Raw genomic sequence first — 20684 nt, 5'->3', positions numbered from 1 at the left:
ATTAATTTCGAGTCATGTTTCTGCGCGCTCGGCAAATATAAGTCCAATATTCACCCTCCTTTTTGCTTTTTTGTTTTTGTTTTCAAACTGAGTGAACCAAAACTGTGAAGTTGCAAGCTGGAAAACCAAAACAGTGAGTATTGATTATAGCCACTTTAAGTTTATTCATTTATTACCTCCACCGAGGGGGTTATGTTTTCGGTTTGGTTTGTCTGATTGTCAGCAGGATTACGAAAAACTACAGGCCTGATTTTCATGAAACTTGGTGGAAGGGTGTAGCATGGGCCAAGGAAGAACCCATTCAATTTTGGAGTGGATCTGAATCACAGGGCGGATACACAAATTATTCTTCAGTTTCGCGAGATAGAGCATGGTCTTGACGGAGGTCTGCGTTCTCCGAGTGCCCTCCTAATTATACGTTTGTATTTGGGCTTTTTGATTTTTTAACACCTGTTTGATTTCTGTGGGTGTAAATGACGAGGTGCTTCCAGTATACATAGAAAAGTAAAACATTTAGGCATTGTCAGAAAAGGAAACATTTATTTTACAGAGTTCAATAACAAAAACATGTATTAGGTCTTCTTTAAAGGAAAATAACAGGCAGGAACACGATATCTGTCTTTCCTACTTCCTTCCAGCTCATTCATTTCCTCAAAGTTTTCACAATGTAGATAACTTAACCAGAGGGAGCTGAGTCAGCAGTAGGAGTTCAGTTCAGTGCTGACTTCAACAGGACACTTTCCGGTTGGGAGTGAAACTGACTTTTTAGGTAACAGGAGTGTCTCTACCACGCTTCAACCCCAAATCATCTTCAGGTGTCGTCGTGGTCAGCCGCGTTGCTGCCGTCGCTGTCGTTGGCAACCAGCACTTCTCTGTTCTCATAGGTCCAGAAGCCGTTGAGGTCAATCAGGATGCTGGAGACGGTATCACCCTGGCAACTGTTCACCAAGTCCTGGAGAGTGATCTTGTAGGGGTCTTTAGGCTTCACCATGTCAAAGATCTCATCCTGAGGAGAGGCAGTGATAGAAATAGATTCATCTTTTTTTTTTATTTCCAAAACAAAGGTCTCTATTTTGGCATAATAGAGGGTCAACTATCTGTACACGAACCTTCTGTCAACCATCATTAGCTACGTCAAAAAGACATTAGACAACTCTCAATGAAAATAAATTAAAAGTTACATTCTCTATCTTAAAGGAACAGTGTGTAGGATTTAGGGGCAGAAATTAGAATATAATAATAATAAGTATGTTTTCTTTAGTGTATAATCACCTGAAAATAAGAAGCGTTGTGTTTTTGTTACCTTAGAATAAGCCGTTTATATCTACATAGGGAGCGGGTCCTCTTCACGGAGCCGGCCGCCATTTTTCTACAGTAGCCCAGAACGGACAAACCAAACACTGGCTCTAGATAGGGCCATTCGCGTTTTCGCGTCGACCACTGTATAGCTAGATGCTGTCAAATCCTAAACACTGGTCCTTTAAAAGCTCCCACCACATTGCCACCACAATTACAGCAAGGTTGTACACAACGATTAGGCATGTTAAAGAAACTTGGCTGGACTGTGTGTGCGTGTGTGTGTGTGTGTGTGTGTGTGTGTGTGTGTGTGTGTGTATGTGTACAACATACCTTGACATCCTGGAAGGTGACCATCTCCTGACCGTGGAGTTTCATCTGCTCCTGAATGGCCTGAAGAACGAAGCACATAATGGAATCATGAAACACTGACACAACACAGTGAGTGTGTATGTCATGTGTGATCTTGTATTTCTGCTCCTCATTAAACAAAATACAAGCTAGCCTTAAAGAGGGGCTTATTATAGTCAGGAGCTAGGATGAGACTTTACCCTGAAGAAATAGTTGAGGGAGAAGACATTGAGGTATCCTTGATTGTCCATGTCCAAAAGTTTGAAAATATACTGCAACGCTGCTGGCTCCTTCCTGTTCTCCAACGCCAATACGAAGTCTAGATAGGTCTTATAGTCCTGTAGGTAGAAGAAGAGGAACAGATTGATTCATTTTTACTATATACACAGTATATCCTATTTAGACCCAGCACACACAAGCCTGCAAAACTCTCAGCTAAAATTATGCACAGAGGTGAGATTTAGACCAATACCATATAATTCTCGACGTTAAAAAGTGTCATCAAATATGATTGTCAGCTTCCCAGAAAGGAAACACTGAACATTATGAGTTTGCTTGAAGTTGAACGTTAACATACAGACAGGCGAGTAATTAAAAGAAAACCCTGAATAATTGAATGGTTGAATGGTTTGATGAGTGTGTAAATGCTGTGAGCTTCACAGTCACCAGATCTCAACCCAGTTGATCACCTATGGGAGATTTTGGACTCATGGGTTAGACAGCGCTCTCCACCACCATCATTAAAACACCACTTGACTCCAAAAGCCCACTTTGAGAATCACTGCTGTATTTGATTGTACCATTTCTCCATCATAGGTGAGACACTCCTGAAACACTCTGTCCAGGAAGACGGAGGTGAGCGTAGCTGTGCCGTAGCGTGAAAGCTCCTCTTTGCTCAACATGCCGTTGTGGTCCTTATCCAGGTTGAGGTACTGGCCTGTAGAGAAACAAAGGTATAAAAAAAAAAATCCAGAAATAACAGAAACACGAGCACAGCAACTGACTCTTAAGACACAACCAAGCTACTTGATATCTATTGGAAACCAGATGTTTTCTCACCGTAGACTCGGAGAGCTGAGGGGGCTGAGAACCAGTTGGACTCCTGACTCTCTTTAGAAAGCTCCTCATCTCTCAACTAGGAGCACAGAGTGAGAGGGAAAGACGGTGTGAAAAAGAAGAAGCAAAATATTACATCAGCTGGTCTTTGCACTTGTAGGAGTAGTTCTTAATAATTCATTTGTCTTGTATTGGACCATTTCATAAAGTAAGAAAAAAGAAAAACAGCATTGATCCATACCACAAAGCTATACAATTATACATTTTTCAGGGACAGTATTACAATTACAGTCTATTTCTATATTTGTCCCTTTAAAAAAACGTTTGGTCCTTTAACTGCCTGCTGGTAATGTAGAAACCTAATAAACTTGTAACATTTTATCACATATACTTACATATTGATTGCAATGTATGAATTAACACAGGAGGCATTGTGAAAAAAGGTAAAAACTAAAGGTTAAGAAATGTGTAATAAAAAAATTCTACCTCCAATAAGTCGTCCAGAAAACTGCAGGCCAGTATATCCTGGATTTTAATCTTTCCTGAGAAAAAAACAGAGACACAAAACACCCTCAGTAAATAAAATGTTGTTGACTTAGTAAACCACGCCTCTGTAAACCCAAAATGTCATTGTTGCATCTTTATAAACACACATTATAGCCAAAGGTATCACTTCTAATGAAGCACACGTGCCCTCTGTGGGCATGTTTCTTTATCTATTACCTTAGTCTGTACTGTCTGGTCAAAATTGATAAAGAGGACCTATTATGCTTTTGTACTTTTTCCCTTTCCTTTAGTGTGTTTTATAGCTTTTTTTGTGCATGTAAAATGTCTGCAAAGTTACAAGTCCAGGGCAAAGGGAGTTCCTCTCCCCCAAAGAAACGCTGCTTCTGAACTGCCTGAAAGGCCTTGCTTTAATCCCGCCTTTTCTTCTGTAACGTGGTGATGTCACCAAGTAACACATTTGCATAATACCTGCAGAGGGTGAAAAGAGGTGCTAAAAAGATGATGAAAAAAGTAGAGCGTTTTTTTTTTTAACATTAAAGCATGTAAACATGTTCTAGTAGAACCCCAAAATACAAGTATGCACCAGAAAATAAGCATAATAGGTCCTCTTTAATGCTACTTGACATTTATTATCCAACATTTTACTGCACAGATACATTTTCACCATGTGTGTGGGGTTCAGTCTCACCTGTTCGGAGGGGGTCGAGGAAGAAGAAGAACTTGCGAACAGCGGTGCAGACGTAGAAAGAGTAGAAGGACTTCTCCAGTCCATCCAGCTGAGGCAGAGTGGGGATCAGCTCCAGGATGTAGTTCTCCAGATCCTATACAGAATAATGGCATTTTGTCTTATTTCAGTATTAATGCAAGCTATTATTCTCCAACTGGCTACTCATTGCTTTAAAGAGGAAAAACCTTTTTAAAAATATGTGTGGTTAGTGATGGAAATGCTTACCGACTCTCTGAGGTGGCCCTGTCCTGCTACATCATACAGACTCAGGCCTATCCGGGTCTGATGCAGCCATACTAGATGTACAGAGAAATCCAGGTAAGTAAACACGGCTGGGAGATACTAATACAAGCAAATATCTTGATGTAACTTAAGTTCAGAAAATTGTATCAGTTGACAGTAAAGAAGCCTTTTTGTTTGTTGTTCTACCCTCCTCAATATATTATACTTGTTTATCTTTGCAGATTTTTGATCACTGCTAAAACATGTTAAAAGAGACAAAGTAGATCCATGAAGATCCAGACCTTTCCTCATGACGTAGTTAAAGAACTGCATGATGGAGATCCTGCCGTAAGGGTCGCTGTGGAGCAGCTTGGAGTACACTCTGGCTGTGAAGAATTTACTGAAGGAAAGAGGGGAGAGAAGGGATGAGAAATTATTACTTTTTATTTAGTTTCCCCCCCTTTACATCTGCTATTAACATGTTTCTTCCCCCTCGATACAGAACTATCTGAGCTGGATTTAACTTTTCCAGACCATTTCAAGATTCCATTAGTCTCTGCTATACACATCTAGGCCTGTCACAATAATTACGTTATGGACTGGTACGATACGATATATGAACATGATCATTTTTGCTGACCTCAATATTGCCCGTTGTGTTTACATGCGTGTTTGTTTATATAAGAATGTTGCCAACACTTTAGACACCATAATGCCAGAATAAACAGCAGGGTTTCCCTACCATTATAAAACTTGGACATTGTACAGACATTGCACATTTTTGTTAACAGAGCCCTAGAGTCCATTTTATTTATTGCTTTGGTTGAGTGGTTTTATTTTATTTATTTTATTTGTTTATTTTTAATATTTAAATAAAATGTTCACATTCCAATGTCTGAATATTCTTAAGAATTAGAAGTTCATTGCTCTTTGAAAGGGTGTACTTGTATTATTATGCCATTATATTATCATTATATCAGAGGGATAAAATGGTCTTAAAATGACAATAATACAGTTTATCGCAATTATTTCTGGGACAAAATATCATCCAACAAAAGTAGTTACATGGCAGGCCTATACACATCAAAGTCAGGTTTCTCTACACAATGAAAACATCTTTCCCTTTTTTAATATTCAAACCTTTTAAAACTGACACTAGACACACAGCGACACATTAACCAACTGTGTCCGTTTCCTGGTTCAAAGGTTAGTTTTTATTGCCACAGAGTGCGTGTGTAGCTTGGGTTGTTTAATGTGGCCAGATGCATCTCTCTGGCAACCTGCGGCAGTAGTGATCACAAGTTTCAATGCAATTAGGATTTTATGTGTTTTTTGTTGTCATCACATCAGCCAAGACACATTGATGCCAGAAGGATATAAAGTCAAGGTGACAGGGGGATTTTCCATAATCAACCTTTGATCTAGCATGAATCCGTGGCACAAACAAAAACACATAAAACAAAACTGGCACGGGAAGTTTTAATAAAACTGCGCTGTTGCCAGTAAACCTCTACTTCCTGTTACCTACTTGCACTTGGTCCCGGCCTTCTCCCCCACCTGCAGGTAGGCTACATAGCTGATCATGGCCTCCTCTCCACTCACAGGAGGCACCTGGTGCTTATCAAGCAGAAACCAAAGATTCTACAGAAAGACAGAGAAAAAGTGAACAAAGTAAATGGACACCAAATAACAAACCTACAGTGGTGTTATTCATTCATGACTATTCAATAGTCATTATGTTGTGATGTTGTGTATTTTTAAGCCTTGTGCCTCACTTTAAAAACAAGTTGCTCTGAAGTCCTTAGAGGACAAAAATGTTATATATAAAATTATATATTATTATTATTTTCCACTTTCACTGAGTTATATTTTTTAACCAACTTGATGATCATAACTATCAAATATAACTACTTTCCTTTTCAGAATTTTAAACCATTAAAATGCCAGTTTGTTTACATAATGCCACTGTTGATTTTTAATGAAAAAAAAGCAAGAACAAAAAAATAAAATGTAATTCTTTTCTGTATACTAAATGCTAGGGATGATTTTTTCCACAGTCTGGGTTATGTCAATGATTAGCACCAACACTTATTTTGATGCATTTTCATTTTTTGTGCAGGAAACCAGGAAAATAGCATGCATTTGTCATAAGGCAAACATGAGAATATGGCTCAATCTGGTGGAAAATAGTAAAAACTATCATTTTATCTGCTCAAAATATGCCTAGTGAGGTAGTGAGGAAGTTTGTGTTTTACCTGTAGTTCCTCATTATCCAGCAGTTCTCTGCTCTTCCTCTGGAGGAAGACGGCTCTGGATTCCTCTCTCAGTTTTTGAAGTAATACTTCATCCTCTGCTGGTAGCTGTGGGACATCGACATCATCATCATCATCATCATCATCATCATCATCATCATCATCATCATCATCATCATCATCATCATCCAAGTTATTTTCACTTCTGCACATCTTTATCATTAAACAGCAAGCCTGTATTGTGGCACCTCGCACTCAGCTGGCAACTACACATCAGTAATAACATCGTCAACATCATATTTCCATATTACTGCTGTACCCCACTGTAAGAGCATTATCATCACTGTTGAAGTCATCACACTGTCAAACAGCCGAGTTGTGGAACAGGCCATCATGATCATCAGACATCTAGCAGAAAAACTGTATTTCACTGGTTTGTGTTGTTCTGGGTTCACATATTATTAATAAAGTTAGGGTGTCATTGTTTGTATTAAAAATTGTCCTGTCGCCTGAGTGTCAGCAACTTTTTATTTTATTTTATTTTGGTTTATGTATTAAAGTTTCATTATTATTTATATGTGTATGTATACATATGTACGGTATATGGGTATATATGGGTGTGTGTAGGTATATATACTCTTTTCCGATCTATTTACTAATAGTATTGTTATTTCTTTTATTCATCTACTTATTTATTTATTTAATTTTAGTTTTCCCTTCTCTGGGATTATTTAATGTAATTCCATGTGTACATTACCAAACTTTACGTGTGCACCACATAATCTACAAAGAGGAACAGGGGGGGGGGTAGGAAATATGGGTCTAGGATAACACTGTTTCAAACATGTAAAACACTGATTTCTTTATAGTTGTACTTCTTCATTGTACTTTTTGTGCCCTTTTTTTTTTTTGAATATAAATAGCATGAAAAAAAAAATATATATAAAAAATTGTCCTGTCATACAATAGCTTGTCCAAATTAATCTTGTATTTGTATTATTTGAGGGCAGAAATGTAGACTTTTCCTTAAAATGGCAAAGATCATTAATTTGGTAGATGTTATTAGTGGGATTTAGTGATGGCACAGAATCATCTGTCTTGTACCATAACACTATGAAAATTTCATGAATGACCTGAACACTTCTCACTGGGTTTACATGTGTTATGCATGTAAATAATACCCTGTAGTAGAACCGTGGGATGTTCTTGTAGGACTTGTCTTTGTCGCCTCCTCCCTTCCACTCGGTGTAATATCTGGTGAACAGCTCTGTTTCTTCTGCTTTCTGTTCCTCGTCGCTCCTCTCATCTGTACAGCAACAGAGACACAGACACAGACAGACAGACAGCAGGTTAACTGTTGACTCAGCTAACCAACCACGTTAGCTATCAATCCCCAGTAGCTAGCGTTAGCCAGGATGTTTACATCTTGTCTCACCTTTTGTAGAGTTTGCTAACCTCCTCTTCAACATATCCGACCATTGAGGCAGTTGTTCTTTAGCCATACCTGCTCCCAAGTGACGCTAATAAGTCGTCAGAATAACCTTTTCATTACAAAAGTCAAAAACAGAGACTTGTGTACAAAAGTAGCCCAGCTGGCCAAAAAATGGGACAGCGTCAAGTTGATGACTGAATAAGAACTTCCGGTTTTAATTTCCTATTTCAAAATAAAAGCGTACTTTTTTTTTTAATATACATTTGGGAAAACGCCACAAAAGCCAAACAATTAAGCAGCAAAGTAAATGTCTTAGGTAATAACAGTTGCTATCAATTCAAATATTTTGTCACAAGTGATAAAATAGCGACAATATTTTATAAACAAAATGCTTCTTCCGGTCTTTCTCTTGTCCTCTTATTGTTTTAAACTTGACGCAGCACAGAGCTGTCGACTAGTGATGGGAATTCAGGCTCTTTTTAGTGAGCCAGATTATTCGACTCAGCTCACCAAGAAGAGCCGGCTCTTTCGGCACCCAAACAGCTCTTCGTTTTACCACTTTTGCCTTTCATAATTCAGACACATATAGCACTGTTTTGACCTATGATTAGTATGTGTGCACATATATCACTTAAACTATTCAATATGGGCGCCTGGTTAGCTCAGTTGGTAGAGCGGGCGCCCATATATGGCAACGGCTCAGTCCTAGCCGCGGTGGCCCGGGTTCGAATCCGGCCTGTGGCCCTTTACGCATGTCATCTCTCTCTCTCCCTCGTTTCCAAGACTCTATCCACTGTCCTGTCAATAAAATGCTAAAAAATAACTTAAAAAAAATAAATATTCAATATAATTATACTAAACCTTATAATTTCCAGAATACCATTACATGCTGCTTCGTTTCCGACTGTCACTCATCTTCTCTGCTATTCGCGCACCGCACTCCTCTCTCTTTCTCTACTTCTCTTCCTCCTGCTCTGTACCTGTAGACCGTCAGCGCGCCGCGCACCCCCGCCTCTCCCTGCTTGATGGTATGATACTTGTCTGTCATCACCTGATTGGTTGCACGGACGTCATTAACACAACATTCAGTCAGTGCATGAAGTGCCTGTGGCGCGGAGAAGATCGTCCTATCATTCTGCCTTGAATTAATAATAAAAAAATAAAAACGGCTCTCGGACGGGAGCCGACTCTTATCGTTCACTTAAAAGAGCCGGCTCGTTGAACCGGCTCGTTCGATACCGACACATCACTACTGTCAAGCTTTGATGACGCCACAGTGTGCGACCCGAGACATGCAGACAGTTCCTACCTACAGTTGTGTGTTTATCCATAAAGTTATGTGGAAAGAAAGAAGCTGTATTTAATGTGGATATCTTGGGGAAGTGTGAGTTTTAAAGAGTCATAATGACGTATAGAGCTAAAGAGAGAGTGGTTGTTGTCTTTAGGTAACTGGTGTCATGTGGAAACAGCAAGGTTAGCTGGCTACTCTCATTTCCATCTCATTGATCCATGTAACTAAATAACAGCAGATGATAGTTTTGTGGTCAGTTGGTTTCTACAGTTTGTATGTGGCATGTAAATGAAGGATTATAGCTGATTTATAACTGAAGTGAATGTGAAGTGTAGTAATAGTTAATCTACATTAACTTCTCAGAAGCTAACATGGGCTCCACCTTGATATTAAAGGTCAGATTATGCCTTCAAAAGCCTTTTTTTCACCAGGGAGGTTCAGCTTTATTCAGACTAAATACTTCATCACAGCTGCCTGTCTCAGCACGCTCTCTGTGCACCAGACACACTAACCCCAACCCAGGAGGCAGACAGACAGACAGAAGGAACAGTGGACAGACTGATGGACAACAGGGGGGAGTAAGAAATAGCCCTATCAGGCGTAGGGAAGAGGACTTGTGGGATGGTGCTGTGAAGGGAAGAGGTAAGAGCGACACTTTTGGGCAGAGGCCTTCCTTCACCAAGTCTGTGTTTGCTGCTGGGACTGCGAAGAGGACGGCAGAGATGCTGAAGAGGAAAGCAGCTCTGGTCTCTGAGGATGAGGAGCAGCATGAAGGGGAGCCTGAAGGGAGGACAAGTAGAAGAGCAGGTAGGACACACTGGAACTATCTACTTTAGTATGCGTCTTTTACACTCAGGAAAAGCTTTGTTTCTCTCTTTCAGTCAGACCTTTTTGGTGCAGAATACAACAACGTTGTAGAAAACAAATTGTGAAGGAAATATGCACAAATAATTCCATGTTTTTGCTTGTCATACTTGCTCAATAGACACTTTAAGATGACTGTAGGTTAAATTATGTTTATAAAGTCTAAATGAATCTATGAAAGTGTTTGGGAACCATTGTTGTCCTTCACTGAAGCGTGAATGTTTCACAGCGAAGGTGCAGCCTCCCGACCGGCCGCTCCCGGCTGCTGAGTGGAGGAAGCTGAAGGAGTCTCTGGGAAATCAACAACGCTTTGACACCCACATGATGAATGTGCTGTTCAAGTCCGAGGCAGAGCTGGATATCGCCAAGTGAGAGGAGGACGAATGTGTTTGTGTGTCTGTGTGTCCTTTACATTATCATTTTATGCCAGTTATCTTTGTCCAAGTTGGTTATATCTCATGTACTATCATTTCAAATCCAATTCAAATAACCAAATAGAGGAAACTATAGGCAAGGCAGGTGCCATAAAAGGTCAATGAATTATGTCCTACTAACTGCATCGTTCTACCACAGGTCCCTACTGACTTTTGTAGCCATGGAAACGGGGACGCTGTCTTATGAGCTGCTACTAAGTTACCTGACGCTGTGTGTGAAAAGGGGCCACGACACCGAGGTGTTTGACATCTATGACATTATGCGAGGAAGTTTCCCTTCTCTGGAAACGGGAGCTTCCAGCCTCTTTATCAAGTCTTTCAGCCGGACGGCGAGGTGGAGGGAGGCTCTCAGCATCCTGCGCGAGCTTAAGAAGGTGAACATTTCTTTTTTATTGTTACTTAAAATCTCATATTGGAGCTGGACATCACGACACTATCATCACCTGGTTGTACTGTTATCCTAACAGGTCTTTACCCCATCACCCCGCAACTATGGTGATGTCATCACAGCCGCGGTGTTAAATGGTGACATGACCACTGCCTGGGCTCTTTATGATGAATTATTTGAAAAGGGACTGAGCCCGCACCCGGAGACCTGGGACGCTCTGTTTAAGGGAGTGAGGGAGACTAAGGAGGAGACTAAGGAGGAAGTAGGGAAGGAGGCAGAGGCCATGTCTCAGTCTGAGCACCAGGAGAGGCTGCTGGGGATTCTGCTCTACATGAGGAACAACCAGATCTACCCACAACACAGCCTCGCCAGCAGCATCAAGACCTGGTTTGAGAGGTACAATAATAATAATCATTTTATATAGCACATTTCATACAGGGGGAGTAGTTTAAAGTGCATCACAACAAAGAGAAGAAACATAAAAACATGAAAAAAAACATGCAAATACTGCATGATAAAACCAAGCAATAAAACAAAGCAAGGCCTAAGAACAATAAAACATGTAAAAGATAAGTATAAAACAAAGGAAGAGCAACAGCTAGTTAAAGGCAATGCTGAATAAATAGGTTTTCATTTGTCATTTAAAAATGTTCACAGAGCTCGCATGTCTTATAGCCTTTGGTAGGGAATTCCACAATTTTGGTGCATAGATTTTCTTATTTGTGTGATTGTTTGTATTTAAAAAACGGCAGCAGAGGATCAAAGAGGCTGTGAAGGATTATAAAATGACAAAGAGTTAGTAATATAGGCTGGTACCAAAATCTAAATTGTGGCAAAATCTTTCAATATGATAACATTTTACCAATATATAAAAACACAACAGATTAATCAGTCTTATCAATTAGGGGTTAAAAAGTGCTGCTTTTAAAGGGGAACTACACCCATTTTCAAAATTCATACATCTTATTCCTATGGTCTTTGACAGTCATAAAAAATATTAGTAAACATGAACAAACTCGCTCCCAAATCCCAAAACTAGAGCGCTAAAACTCAAATTCGTGATGTCATAGGGTATAAAGTGTGGAGCTGCTCCATAGATAATGAATAGGGAGAGATGTTCTAGATGACACTGAGAGCAACCAGGGGAATGTTCTGAGTATATGGGAGCATTTTCTGTTTCACAACTGAGAACACTACAATAGAGTAAAGCTCATTTGGAAAAACAAACGTTCTGTGGGTCCATAAAATCAGTCTCCCATTCATCGTCTATGGAACAGCTCCAGACTTTATACCCGATGACATCACAAGTTTGAGACTTACTTCTCTGGTTTCTGGCTTTGAGAGAGAGAGAGAGTAGCTCATGTTCACACATATTGATTGAACTTTACTAAGCCATGGACATAACGTATTGGGATTCTCAATTTAGGTGGTGTTGCCCTTTAAATATTGTTTATGAATACATTTTAGATGATTTTCTGTCCTTCCTTTTATACTGAACCAACATTCGTGTCTGAAGTCATTTTCCTTGTCTGTTTGACCTTAACATGACATCATTCCCTTCTATTATTATGCACCTCAACCCATCACTCCTCGCTCTCACTTCTCCATTCTTTGTCTGTCTCTCTGTCCCTGTCCTCAGTCTCACAGGGCAGAAATGGACAGGAAGTTGGACCGGAGCCACCCCAAAGTAATTACACCACAAATCTTCATAGCAGCTTATTTGTTTTCATCCCTATCTGTGCATGGGCAGAATAGTGTGTCGTGTATATGTAATTTATGAATATGTGTGTGTGTGTTAAGGGGTGTGTGTAGGTGTTGTAAGTCTGAGCTTGAGTCCATCCAGCTGACTGCGGAGGAGTACCAACAACTGAAAGACAGAGTGATGGCTGACATCATCCAGGGACGAGATGTTTTTAACAAGACTACACCGGAGGTACACACACAAACACACATTTACGCACACACACATACTAAGCAGGGTTTCCATAAGTCTCTAATAATTCAAATCTAAGGCCTTAAAGAGCTTTTTAAATAGCTTAAATACATCTCTACTAGAACTTGAAGACATTCAGGGACCATTTTGGAAATAAGTGTTTACACTTTACGTGTTATCCCTCGGATAGTTTTTTGTCTTCTATATTCACAAGTTAAATCAAATCAAATAGTATGCAGTTTTATTTTTCATTTCATTTCATTGTATGCAGTTATGGAATATACATTTGTATTTACAGATTATTTATAATATATTTGATGATATTACGTTGTATTCATACATTTGAGCTCACTCCATGTCCATAAATATAATCTACATTCATATTAACCTTTAGATTAACACAGAACGTTATTAGTAATACATTACAATAATCATGTTTTTTTAATTGGAAATAATTCATCCTAAATAACATTTTTTTTTTTTTTAAATATGTAAAAACAATTGTCTTTCTAAACCAAAAATCAGATCTCTATATTGAGGCTTAACTGTCAACAGCTTTCTATCTCCTTTTCTGTAACTTCTGCTAGATGGCGTCATTGGTACACATGTTGCGTACACATGCAGCACCAGGCTGTGGTTGAGGCTAGTTGACACAGCTTAGTAAACTCTAAACACTTTCACTATCTAGATGAATGAGCGTAAAACACCTTCTCATCAGTCTCAGTTTTAGCACTTCAGTTTTTGGATTTGGGAAAGATTTGTTCATGTTCACTAATATTTTTTGGACTGTCTTAGACTGTATTAGCATCTAATACAATTTAGTAATGTACCGTAACTACATTTTGAATCTTTATTAGCATCTATTACAGCTTAGTAATGTACGTTAGCTACATTATTGAGCTGTATTAGCATAATACAGCTCAATAATGTACTTTAGCTACATTATTGAGCTGTATTAGCATAATACAGCTCAATAATGTGTCTTTGCTGAACAAAATTAACTCTTGGGCTGGCTTAGCTACATTACTATGCTGTATTAAATGGTAATAGTCTAACTTACATTTATTGTATGGATTAAACAAACAAGATGTAGCATGATAATTGTGAGCTTTAAAGGCTAAATGTTGCCCCTTGTTTCTAGCCTTTATGCTAATAGCATACTGATACGAGTGTGGTATCACTTTCACTATCTTCTCATCTCTTCAAGATAATGCATATTTCCCAAAATGTCAGCATTTCTTTAAAGGAAACTATTCTGCTGCTTTGTGCAGTAGGGTTGGTAATGTTTAACATGAAATATGAAATGAACATTTACATAATTTGCATGTTTTGAAGTGGCAGGGACCCTTGTTCCACCTCTCCTAGGAAACAACGTGGTGTGTGAAGGCTCAGTGTATCATTGAGAGTATCAGTCATTCAGCTATATGGTTTTTAAGTGTTTCCAAAGCGATAGGACTCACATCACCTGTTTGATAGAAGGCTTCAGCCCACAGACAATTAGGATCTTGAAACTAGCAAACAGGGCGGCACACACATGCTGTGTTTTTAGGTTGTATGCACCTTTTTTTTATTGCAGACAGCCATCTCTATCTTGTATGCATATGTGCACTGCCTGTGTGGAGAGAGAGAGAGAGAGCCAGGGCACACGCTTTTCATTGGTTTGGAATGTTTTGGCTATATATTTTTATAATTCCAATAAACATGAAAACTTTAAGGTTATTCCAAAAAGAAACTTGGCAAGATCAGTGACATGTAGTTAATAATATGTCATATTTCATTTATGTACAGAGAGAAAGTCTGAATGTTTTCCTTTGTGTTTTTCGGTAGTCAGGGGGAGTTTGTTGGTGCAACAGTTAGTTAAATCAAGGGGATTTCCAGCATGTGGAGCACCATGTGAATCTGGACCACAACTACCTCCCGCTGTGGAGACAGACCAAGGAAGCCAGACAGACATGCTGCTTAACTCCACTTTATTAATTCCCAGTTTAAGGCATTTTATGGGGCAAACAGGGTGCTTCAGACTACAGTGGAGCAACAGATGCCGGGAGGGATGGAGACAGAAGGGCAGCTGTGTTTTTCTGTATGTGCTGATTATAAGGGCGTCACAGCCATCAGGAACGCATAATGTAATTTTAATAAGCACAGATAGATATATAGATCGATGTGAGACACTGAGATCAAGTCATGCATGCATTTTGAGTGCCCACTAAAATACCCCCCCCCCCCGTGCAATCTAATGCAAACTAACAGAACATCCGTCATGTTTAACTCCTCTCTGACACACAGCTTCAACAAAAATGTACATTTTTGTAGCTTTAGTTTCCAGTGGTGATGTATTGCTTTGCGTTATATGAAAGAACATTTGTAACATTTCTGAAACAAAAACAGAATATCCGAAGTTCCCCAAAGGTTGCTTTATTGATTAACTGTTCCACGGTGTTTGTTCCTCTGTACAATTCCTCTGTAAATCACCTGCCAGCATACATTATGTGTTGGGCCTATAGAACATATTTCAGTTTCAGCACAGTTACACGCCTCAGATACCAAAACAAGAACCGAAGTTTGGTCTATTTTTAATGTTTTAACATACAATACATAATGCTGCTTTTTTATTTCAACCAATTTCAGTTCACTACAATGCAAATGTTGTACTTCATGAACAAAAATAATAAATAACTTTACCTTTTAAAATTCTTACATACAAGGTTAGCCTCTATATTGTTATCTGGTATTACTAGCAATTATTTATCCCAAATAAATGGATAATTGGATAAATTATTGGTCCAATTATACTTTAAAGAACACAGATGTGATAATGATATATTACCTAATATCTTAAATATAATATAAAATGATGCAGTCTACAGTAGGTTCTATGTGCAGAGAGGATTTTTTCTCTCCAGTAAAGCATTTTGAAATGAGTTGCAGTAGCACAGTACGTTTGTAAAAATTTATGATGTAGACAATTATGGGCTTAAAAAAACTTTAAATGGGATAAAATAGGTATTTTATGCATAATACAAGTATCACAAATAAAAATGTATATATAAAAATATGATATAAGGTGGAACTGATATGATAAGTTTTAGGACTGAAGTTCAACAGGAGGTTGGTTTTCTTTTTGCATTCAGATCAGTGGTACAGTAATGCTGTAGGGTATGTACACTGAATACTATGCTTTGTGTAATAATGGCGTATGAGTGGCGCTGTAAGCTAATGTATGCAAGTGTATCTGTGTGTGTGTGTGTGTTTGCGTGTGTGTGTTTTAAGCAGTCATATCATCCACAGCAGCACAATGAACTGGTTTCACATATCGGCTCTGGAAAGTCCCTGGATAATTATACTGGACTTGCTCTCCCTCTCTCTCTTCCTCCCTCTCATGCTCTTATTCTGTCTTTCTTTCCTTTGCCAATTCCATTTTTTTTTTGACTTTTTTTTTTTCTATTTCTGCACCCTTTCTCCATCATAATAACCAATCCCTCTCTTCATCTCCACACTTCCACCTGTCCATCATCCATCAGGCTTTTTCTTTAATTTATCTTTACTGCACATTGTTGTAGAATTAATTATTGTCCCGTACTGTGTGTGTTTAGTGAATTAAAGCAATCAAAATAGACACTGCAGCATCAACAGGGCGTTTTATGTAGAGCACAGTTCCATCAGAGGAGGAATATTAAAGCCTTTTTTTTTACATTTTCGTGTTGGTGTGCACACAGTCAAGTTTCAAGTCCAGGGGAATTCACTACAACCTATTTCCATACTGCTGCTATCTACTGTAAAAGCGAAAGTACTACTAACAACGTTCCCGTGCTGGAGGCCTATTCTAAGCTTCGGCACTACTTTCGGATTATGGTACAAAGCTGTAACACAGATGGAGCCTTCCTCATTTCCTGCACTGCAAAAAAACTTATGGTATTCATGTTCTACAGATGACATGAAAATATTTAATTGTAACTTGACTATTTGCTGCATTTTCAGGTTTCTTCAGTTATACTAAAATTTAGTTTAAGACAGAGTTTGAATATCTACAGATGTCCTTCCACATCTGACTTTTTACTTACATACTAGCCCCTTTTATAGGGAGTAACTTTATAAAGTGTGATAAAATGTAGTACATACAATACAGCTGAGAGTGTGCTAGCCCACTTTACATTTAGTCATATTAGTCTGAGTCTAATCTAAAATACGTTTTGTCCAACAGAGAAAAAAATCCCAGATCCTCATTGTGTATATTTTATAAGCTGTAAAACTTCAACATAAAACACTCTATTGTGAGTCCAGCTGCCAGCTGGCGCTCTGCCATCTGAGTGCTGAGAAGGAAAGGCCCGGTAGATTTATTACTGGCAAGCCTATGATCAGACGCTGAGAAAACCATTCAACCGTCAGGCCAGTCGACTCACAGGTGGGGTTCAGATACACTCCTCGACCGAAATAAGGAACAAGCCCCTGATGTTGTTGTTGTTGGAGAGTTCTGCAGACTTTCCCCGTACATTTTAAATACTGTGCATATTTAGTCAGACATCCAGTTAATTAGCCAGTCAAATTATCAGTTTTTTTTAAGGCAGCTACATTGACTGAAAATGAGCCACTATACTCAAATGTATTAATCCAGACTGAAATATCTCGACAACTATTGGTTGGCATGAAATTTATTACGCGTCATTCATGGTCCGAAGTGATCCCTTGACTTTTCCCCTAGGCCACCAACAGGCCAAATGTATCACTTATTCAGTAAAATAGCTCAACATATCTAATGGGTTGATTGTACCAACAGTTTGGACAGACATTTATTCACCCCAGAGCAGGCCTAAAAAACAGAAGTGCCAAGGGGTCGGACATTTTTATTTCCTATGTCTGACCCATAAAGCGACAGGTTCCGAAACATATTTTTTTTTATTCAGTTTGACTCTCTTAAATACTCTCTATTTAAACAACTTGGGTTAGAAGTTTTTAACAAAATAGGTATCTCTGTTCTTGACTCAACCACCTACTATAGCACAATAGTTAGAAATTATATTTTAGATTTATACTATGTAAAAAAAGAGAAAGTGTTTTTGTTAGTAAATGGAAGAAATGGATGATTTATGACACAGTGGAAAATGCTTATGGACTAACTGATGTATAAATGACAAGATACTTGATTTGTAAACACCCTTCTTTGATAATGGACTCTTGTAACCTTGCCTGTTCTGTTTGCTTTTTGTTTCTTTTCTTTATTGTGTTTTCTTTTTCTATCTTTCTGATTGTAAAAAAATTATACATTAACATTAAGATAAGATAAGGTATTCCTTTATTAGTCCCGCTGTGGGGAAATTTGCAACAGTACTTTTGGTTGTTGGCACAAACAGAAAGTAAAAAAAGAATATATCACCCAGAACTAACTTTGCAAAGGTGCACCATATTTTTCTCAGTAGTAATAGTAAATAGCAGTGATGTCATGGAGTGTAAACTCAAGTGTTTTTGTACAATACGGCACAATATTCAGGTATAACTTGCATATTTATATCCATTTCTTCTCTACTCCACTGACCAATTTTTTCTCAATATATCCCTCTCTCTGTCTGTTTATGTGTCCGTTCAGGAGTTGGAGAGTTTCAAGGAGTTTGTGAAGAGGAAGCCAGCCTTTGATGTGGTCGTAGATGGACTGAATATAGCAAATATCAACAAGGACAAAAGCAAGCTGTCAGAGACGGTGAGAAAACACACAAATGCACATGCGTGCAAAATGTGATACAACGAAGAGATGAAAAGAGTTGAGCTAAATATTTTACCAGTCTAACACCGCTTATTCAGAATCATCTCTGCACCTGCACCTGCAGCTTTACAATCTAGATTTTAGTGGTTTTCTTCCTACATATGTGTCAGTCCAACCCAGGGGTTTTTCTGCCGGTTGCACTATGACTAACCCTGCAGTGAGTGTGAGTAGACGGCGTAGGAGGTGCTTTTAGTGACTGGCCAGTACCTGATTTTAACAACACTTGTCCGCCCACATCTGTCTGTCTGTCTATCAGGATGTGTGTATGTGTCAACTACCTGTACTTCTGTCTCTGCATTAAAATATGTCACATCGTTCTCAGGCGTTATGTGGCTGCAAGACAACGTACAAAACCTATTTCCCTATCTAATATCTGTATTAGTCACGTCGGAGCTGCTACATGCATCCAGACAGACATTTGTGTCATTAAATATTCATGTTCTGTTTTTTTAATGTTAACATAAATAAAAGTATTGAGGTATGTACATGTGTGTTTCAGTTGTTGGCAGTGGTGTCAGAACTGGAGGGTCAGGGCCTGACTGTTCTGGTGTTGGGGAGGAAACACATGCTTCGGCCATCAAGATCCTGGGACAGACACAACATGAACATCATCCAGCAGAAAGCTCATTGCTTCTTCACTGAAAACATGTGAGCACCTGATAACGCAAAAAGAATAGCATGGAACGTGCTCCACATTTAGACTATATACTGAGAATGTGGAAGGAGAAGCATGTGGGAGGCTGATTTAATAGAATAAACCAGAAAGGGGAATTCGTATTTGTCATTCAGCACATTGTTATTCGGCTATACCTCTGTTTGTTTACAACCTTTTTGTTCCTCACACCTTTTTGATTTATGTGTCTCTCAGTTCGGAGGATGACCCCTTCTTGCTGTATGCCACTTTGCATTCTGGGAACCACTGTCGGTTTGTGAGTAGGGACCTGATGAGGGACCACAAGGCCTGCCTGCCAGAAGGAGCCACCAGACGGCTCTTCTTCAAATGGCAGAGAGGCCACCAGCTGGTGGTGGATGGATACGTCGCAGCAGGCAGGAAAGTCCGATTTCAGGTGAGGAAGAGGAGGAGGAGGAGGAGGAGGGAAGGCTATGAAAGGAGAGAGTTGATAACTTGGCACGAATGAAAGAAGCATACCAATTAATTGTGTGTGTGTTTAGAGTATTCCCAGCTATGACACCATCGTCCAGACTTCGGCGGACTCGTGGCACGTTCCCTACGACGACACAGAGGACAGGAGCACCTACGAAGTACCTCAACGATGGCTCTGCCTCACCACAAAGTAGTGAACACACACTCATGTGCTTTGATTATAACTGTGGACCTGTAAATAAATCATTTACCACAAATAACTAAGTTGCCTGCACTCTTTAATTTAACTTTGAGCCATAGGAAAATGGCATTTGATTCGATTTTTAGTAATAATCCTAAACATCAAACTATTAAAATACAAATGGTTAATGAGAACTTACATTACCCCGGCCAAACTGGACCAATGGTCCCCTGACGTCCCAGACACCTGTACTAAATGTTTAGAAGGAAGGGGTACTCTGTTTCACTGTGTATGGGATTGTCCGAGGTTAAAAAAAATACTGTGAAACAATTGTTCAGAATATATCTGAGATTGTTAGAGTGAAGGTGCCTCACCAAGCAAAGATATGTATACTAGGTATATATCCAGATAACTTTATTGTTAGCTCAAAACAGTTAATTTTAATTGACTTTGGACTCCTGCAGGCCAGGAGAATGATAGCTTTGTCTTGGAGAAAAATGGATTTACCTTCGATACATGTATGGGTGAGGGAGATGGCATCTTGTGTTGTACTGGAGAGACTTACATACATAACCAGAGGAAAAGCAGCAGAATTTGAAAATGTTTGGAAACCTTTGTTGGAGTTTCATGGACGTCAAGGGGCACAGTCAAATTGAAACTGCTGAGTGTTGCTGAGTGCTGTTGTTGGAATTGTTTTGTGTTGTTGTGTTTTTTTTTTTCGTTTTTTTTTTTTTGTTTTGTTTTTTTTTGTTCATCTTTGAGTTATTTATTTATTTTGTCTTATCTTTTGTTAGATAATTGAAATACATGAAATGTCATGTCTCTCTTTCTTTGAAATTATGACTAAACATTTCATTGCATAATTTAATTATTAATATTGTTAGTCTGTC

General features: G+C 38.9%; 2 protein-coding genes across 2 annotated transcripts; one reads left to right on the top strand and one right to left on the bottom strand.

Annotated features, from left to right (window-relative positions):
- Window positions 1-512: 512 nt before the first annotated feature.
- Window positions 513-8053, bottom strand: ppp2r3c (protein phosphatase 2, regulatory subunit B'', gamma). Its single transcript, XM_074660999.1, has 13 exons — window positions 7847-8053; window positions 7593-7717; window positions 6415-6519; window positions 5688-5800; window positions 4462-4559; window positions 4163-4233; window positions 3899-4031; window positions 3190-3245; window positions 2707-2782; window positions 2448-2584; window positions 1848-1985; window positions 1630-1689; window positions 513-1006 (listed from the first exon to the last, which is right to left on the bottom strand). The coding sequence occupies exons 1-13, from the start codon at window positions 7911-7913 to the stop codon at window positions 812-814; spliced, it is 1374 nt and encodes a 457-aa protein (XP_074517100.1). The 5' UTR covers window positions 7914-8053; the 3' UTR covers window positions 513-811.
- Window positions 8054-9096: 1043 nt separating this feature from the next.
- On the top strand, window positions 9097-19873 carry prorp (protein only RNase P catalytic subunit). The gene is made up of 10 exons (XM_074660998.1): window positions 9097-9941; window positions 10228-10366; window positions 10572-10806; window positions 10900-11216; window positions 12460-12507; window positions 12621-12753; window positions 18335-18445; window positions 19008-19156; window positions 19377-19575; window positions 19682-19873. The coding sequence occupies exons 1-10, from the start codon at window positions 9506-9508 to the stop codon at window positions 19805-19807; spliced, it is 1893 nt and encodes a 630-aa protein (XP_074517099.1). The 5' UTR covers window positions 9097-9505; the 3' UTR covers window positions 19808-19873.
- Window positions 19874-20684: the final 811 nt, after the last annotated feature.

Source organism: Sebastes fasciatus, chromosome 15 (assembly GCF_043250625.1).
Source record: "Sebastes fasciatus isolate fSebFas1 chromosome 15, fSebFas1.pri, whole genome shotgun sequence".
NCBI classification, from domain to species: Eukaryota; Metazoa; Chordata; class Actinopteri; order Perciformes; family Sebastidae; genus Sebastes; species Sebastes fasciatus.
Note: the sequence above shows the minus strand (reverse complement) of the source record. Positions and strands in the feature narration are given on the sequence as shown.

Coding starts and splice junctions, on each gene's coding strand:
- ppp2r3c (XM_074660999.1), bottom strand. CDS start 7,913: ATGGCTAAAGAACAACTGCCTCAATGGTCGGATATGTTGAAGAGGAGG. Junction 5,801..6,414: donor TGGATAATGAGGAACTACAG/GTAAAACACAAA, acceptor GTCTTTCTGTAG/AATCTTTGGTTTCTGCTTGA. Junction 4,234..4,461: donor TAACTACGTCATGAGGAAAG/GTCTGGATCTTC, acceptor CTGTACATCTAG/TATGGCTGCATCAGACCCGG.
- prorp (XM_074660998.1), top strand. CDS start 9,506: ATGGGCTCCACCTTGATATTAAAGGTCAGATTATGCCTTCAAAAGCCT. Junction 19,157..19,376: donor TGCTTCTTCACTGAAAACAT/GTGAGCACCTGA, acceptor TGTGTCTCTCAG/TTCGGAGGATGACCCCTTCT. Junction 19,576..19,681: donor GCAGGAAAGTCCGATTTCAG/GTGAGGAAGAGG, acceptor GTGTGTGTTTAG/AGTATTCCCAGCTATGACAC.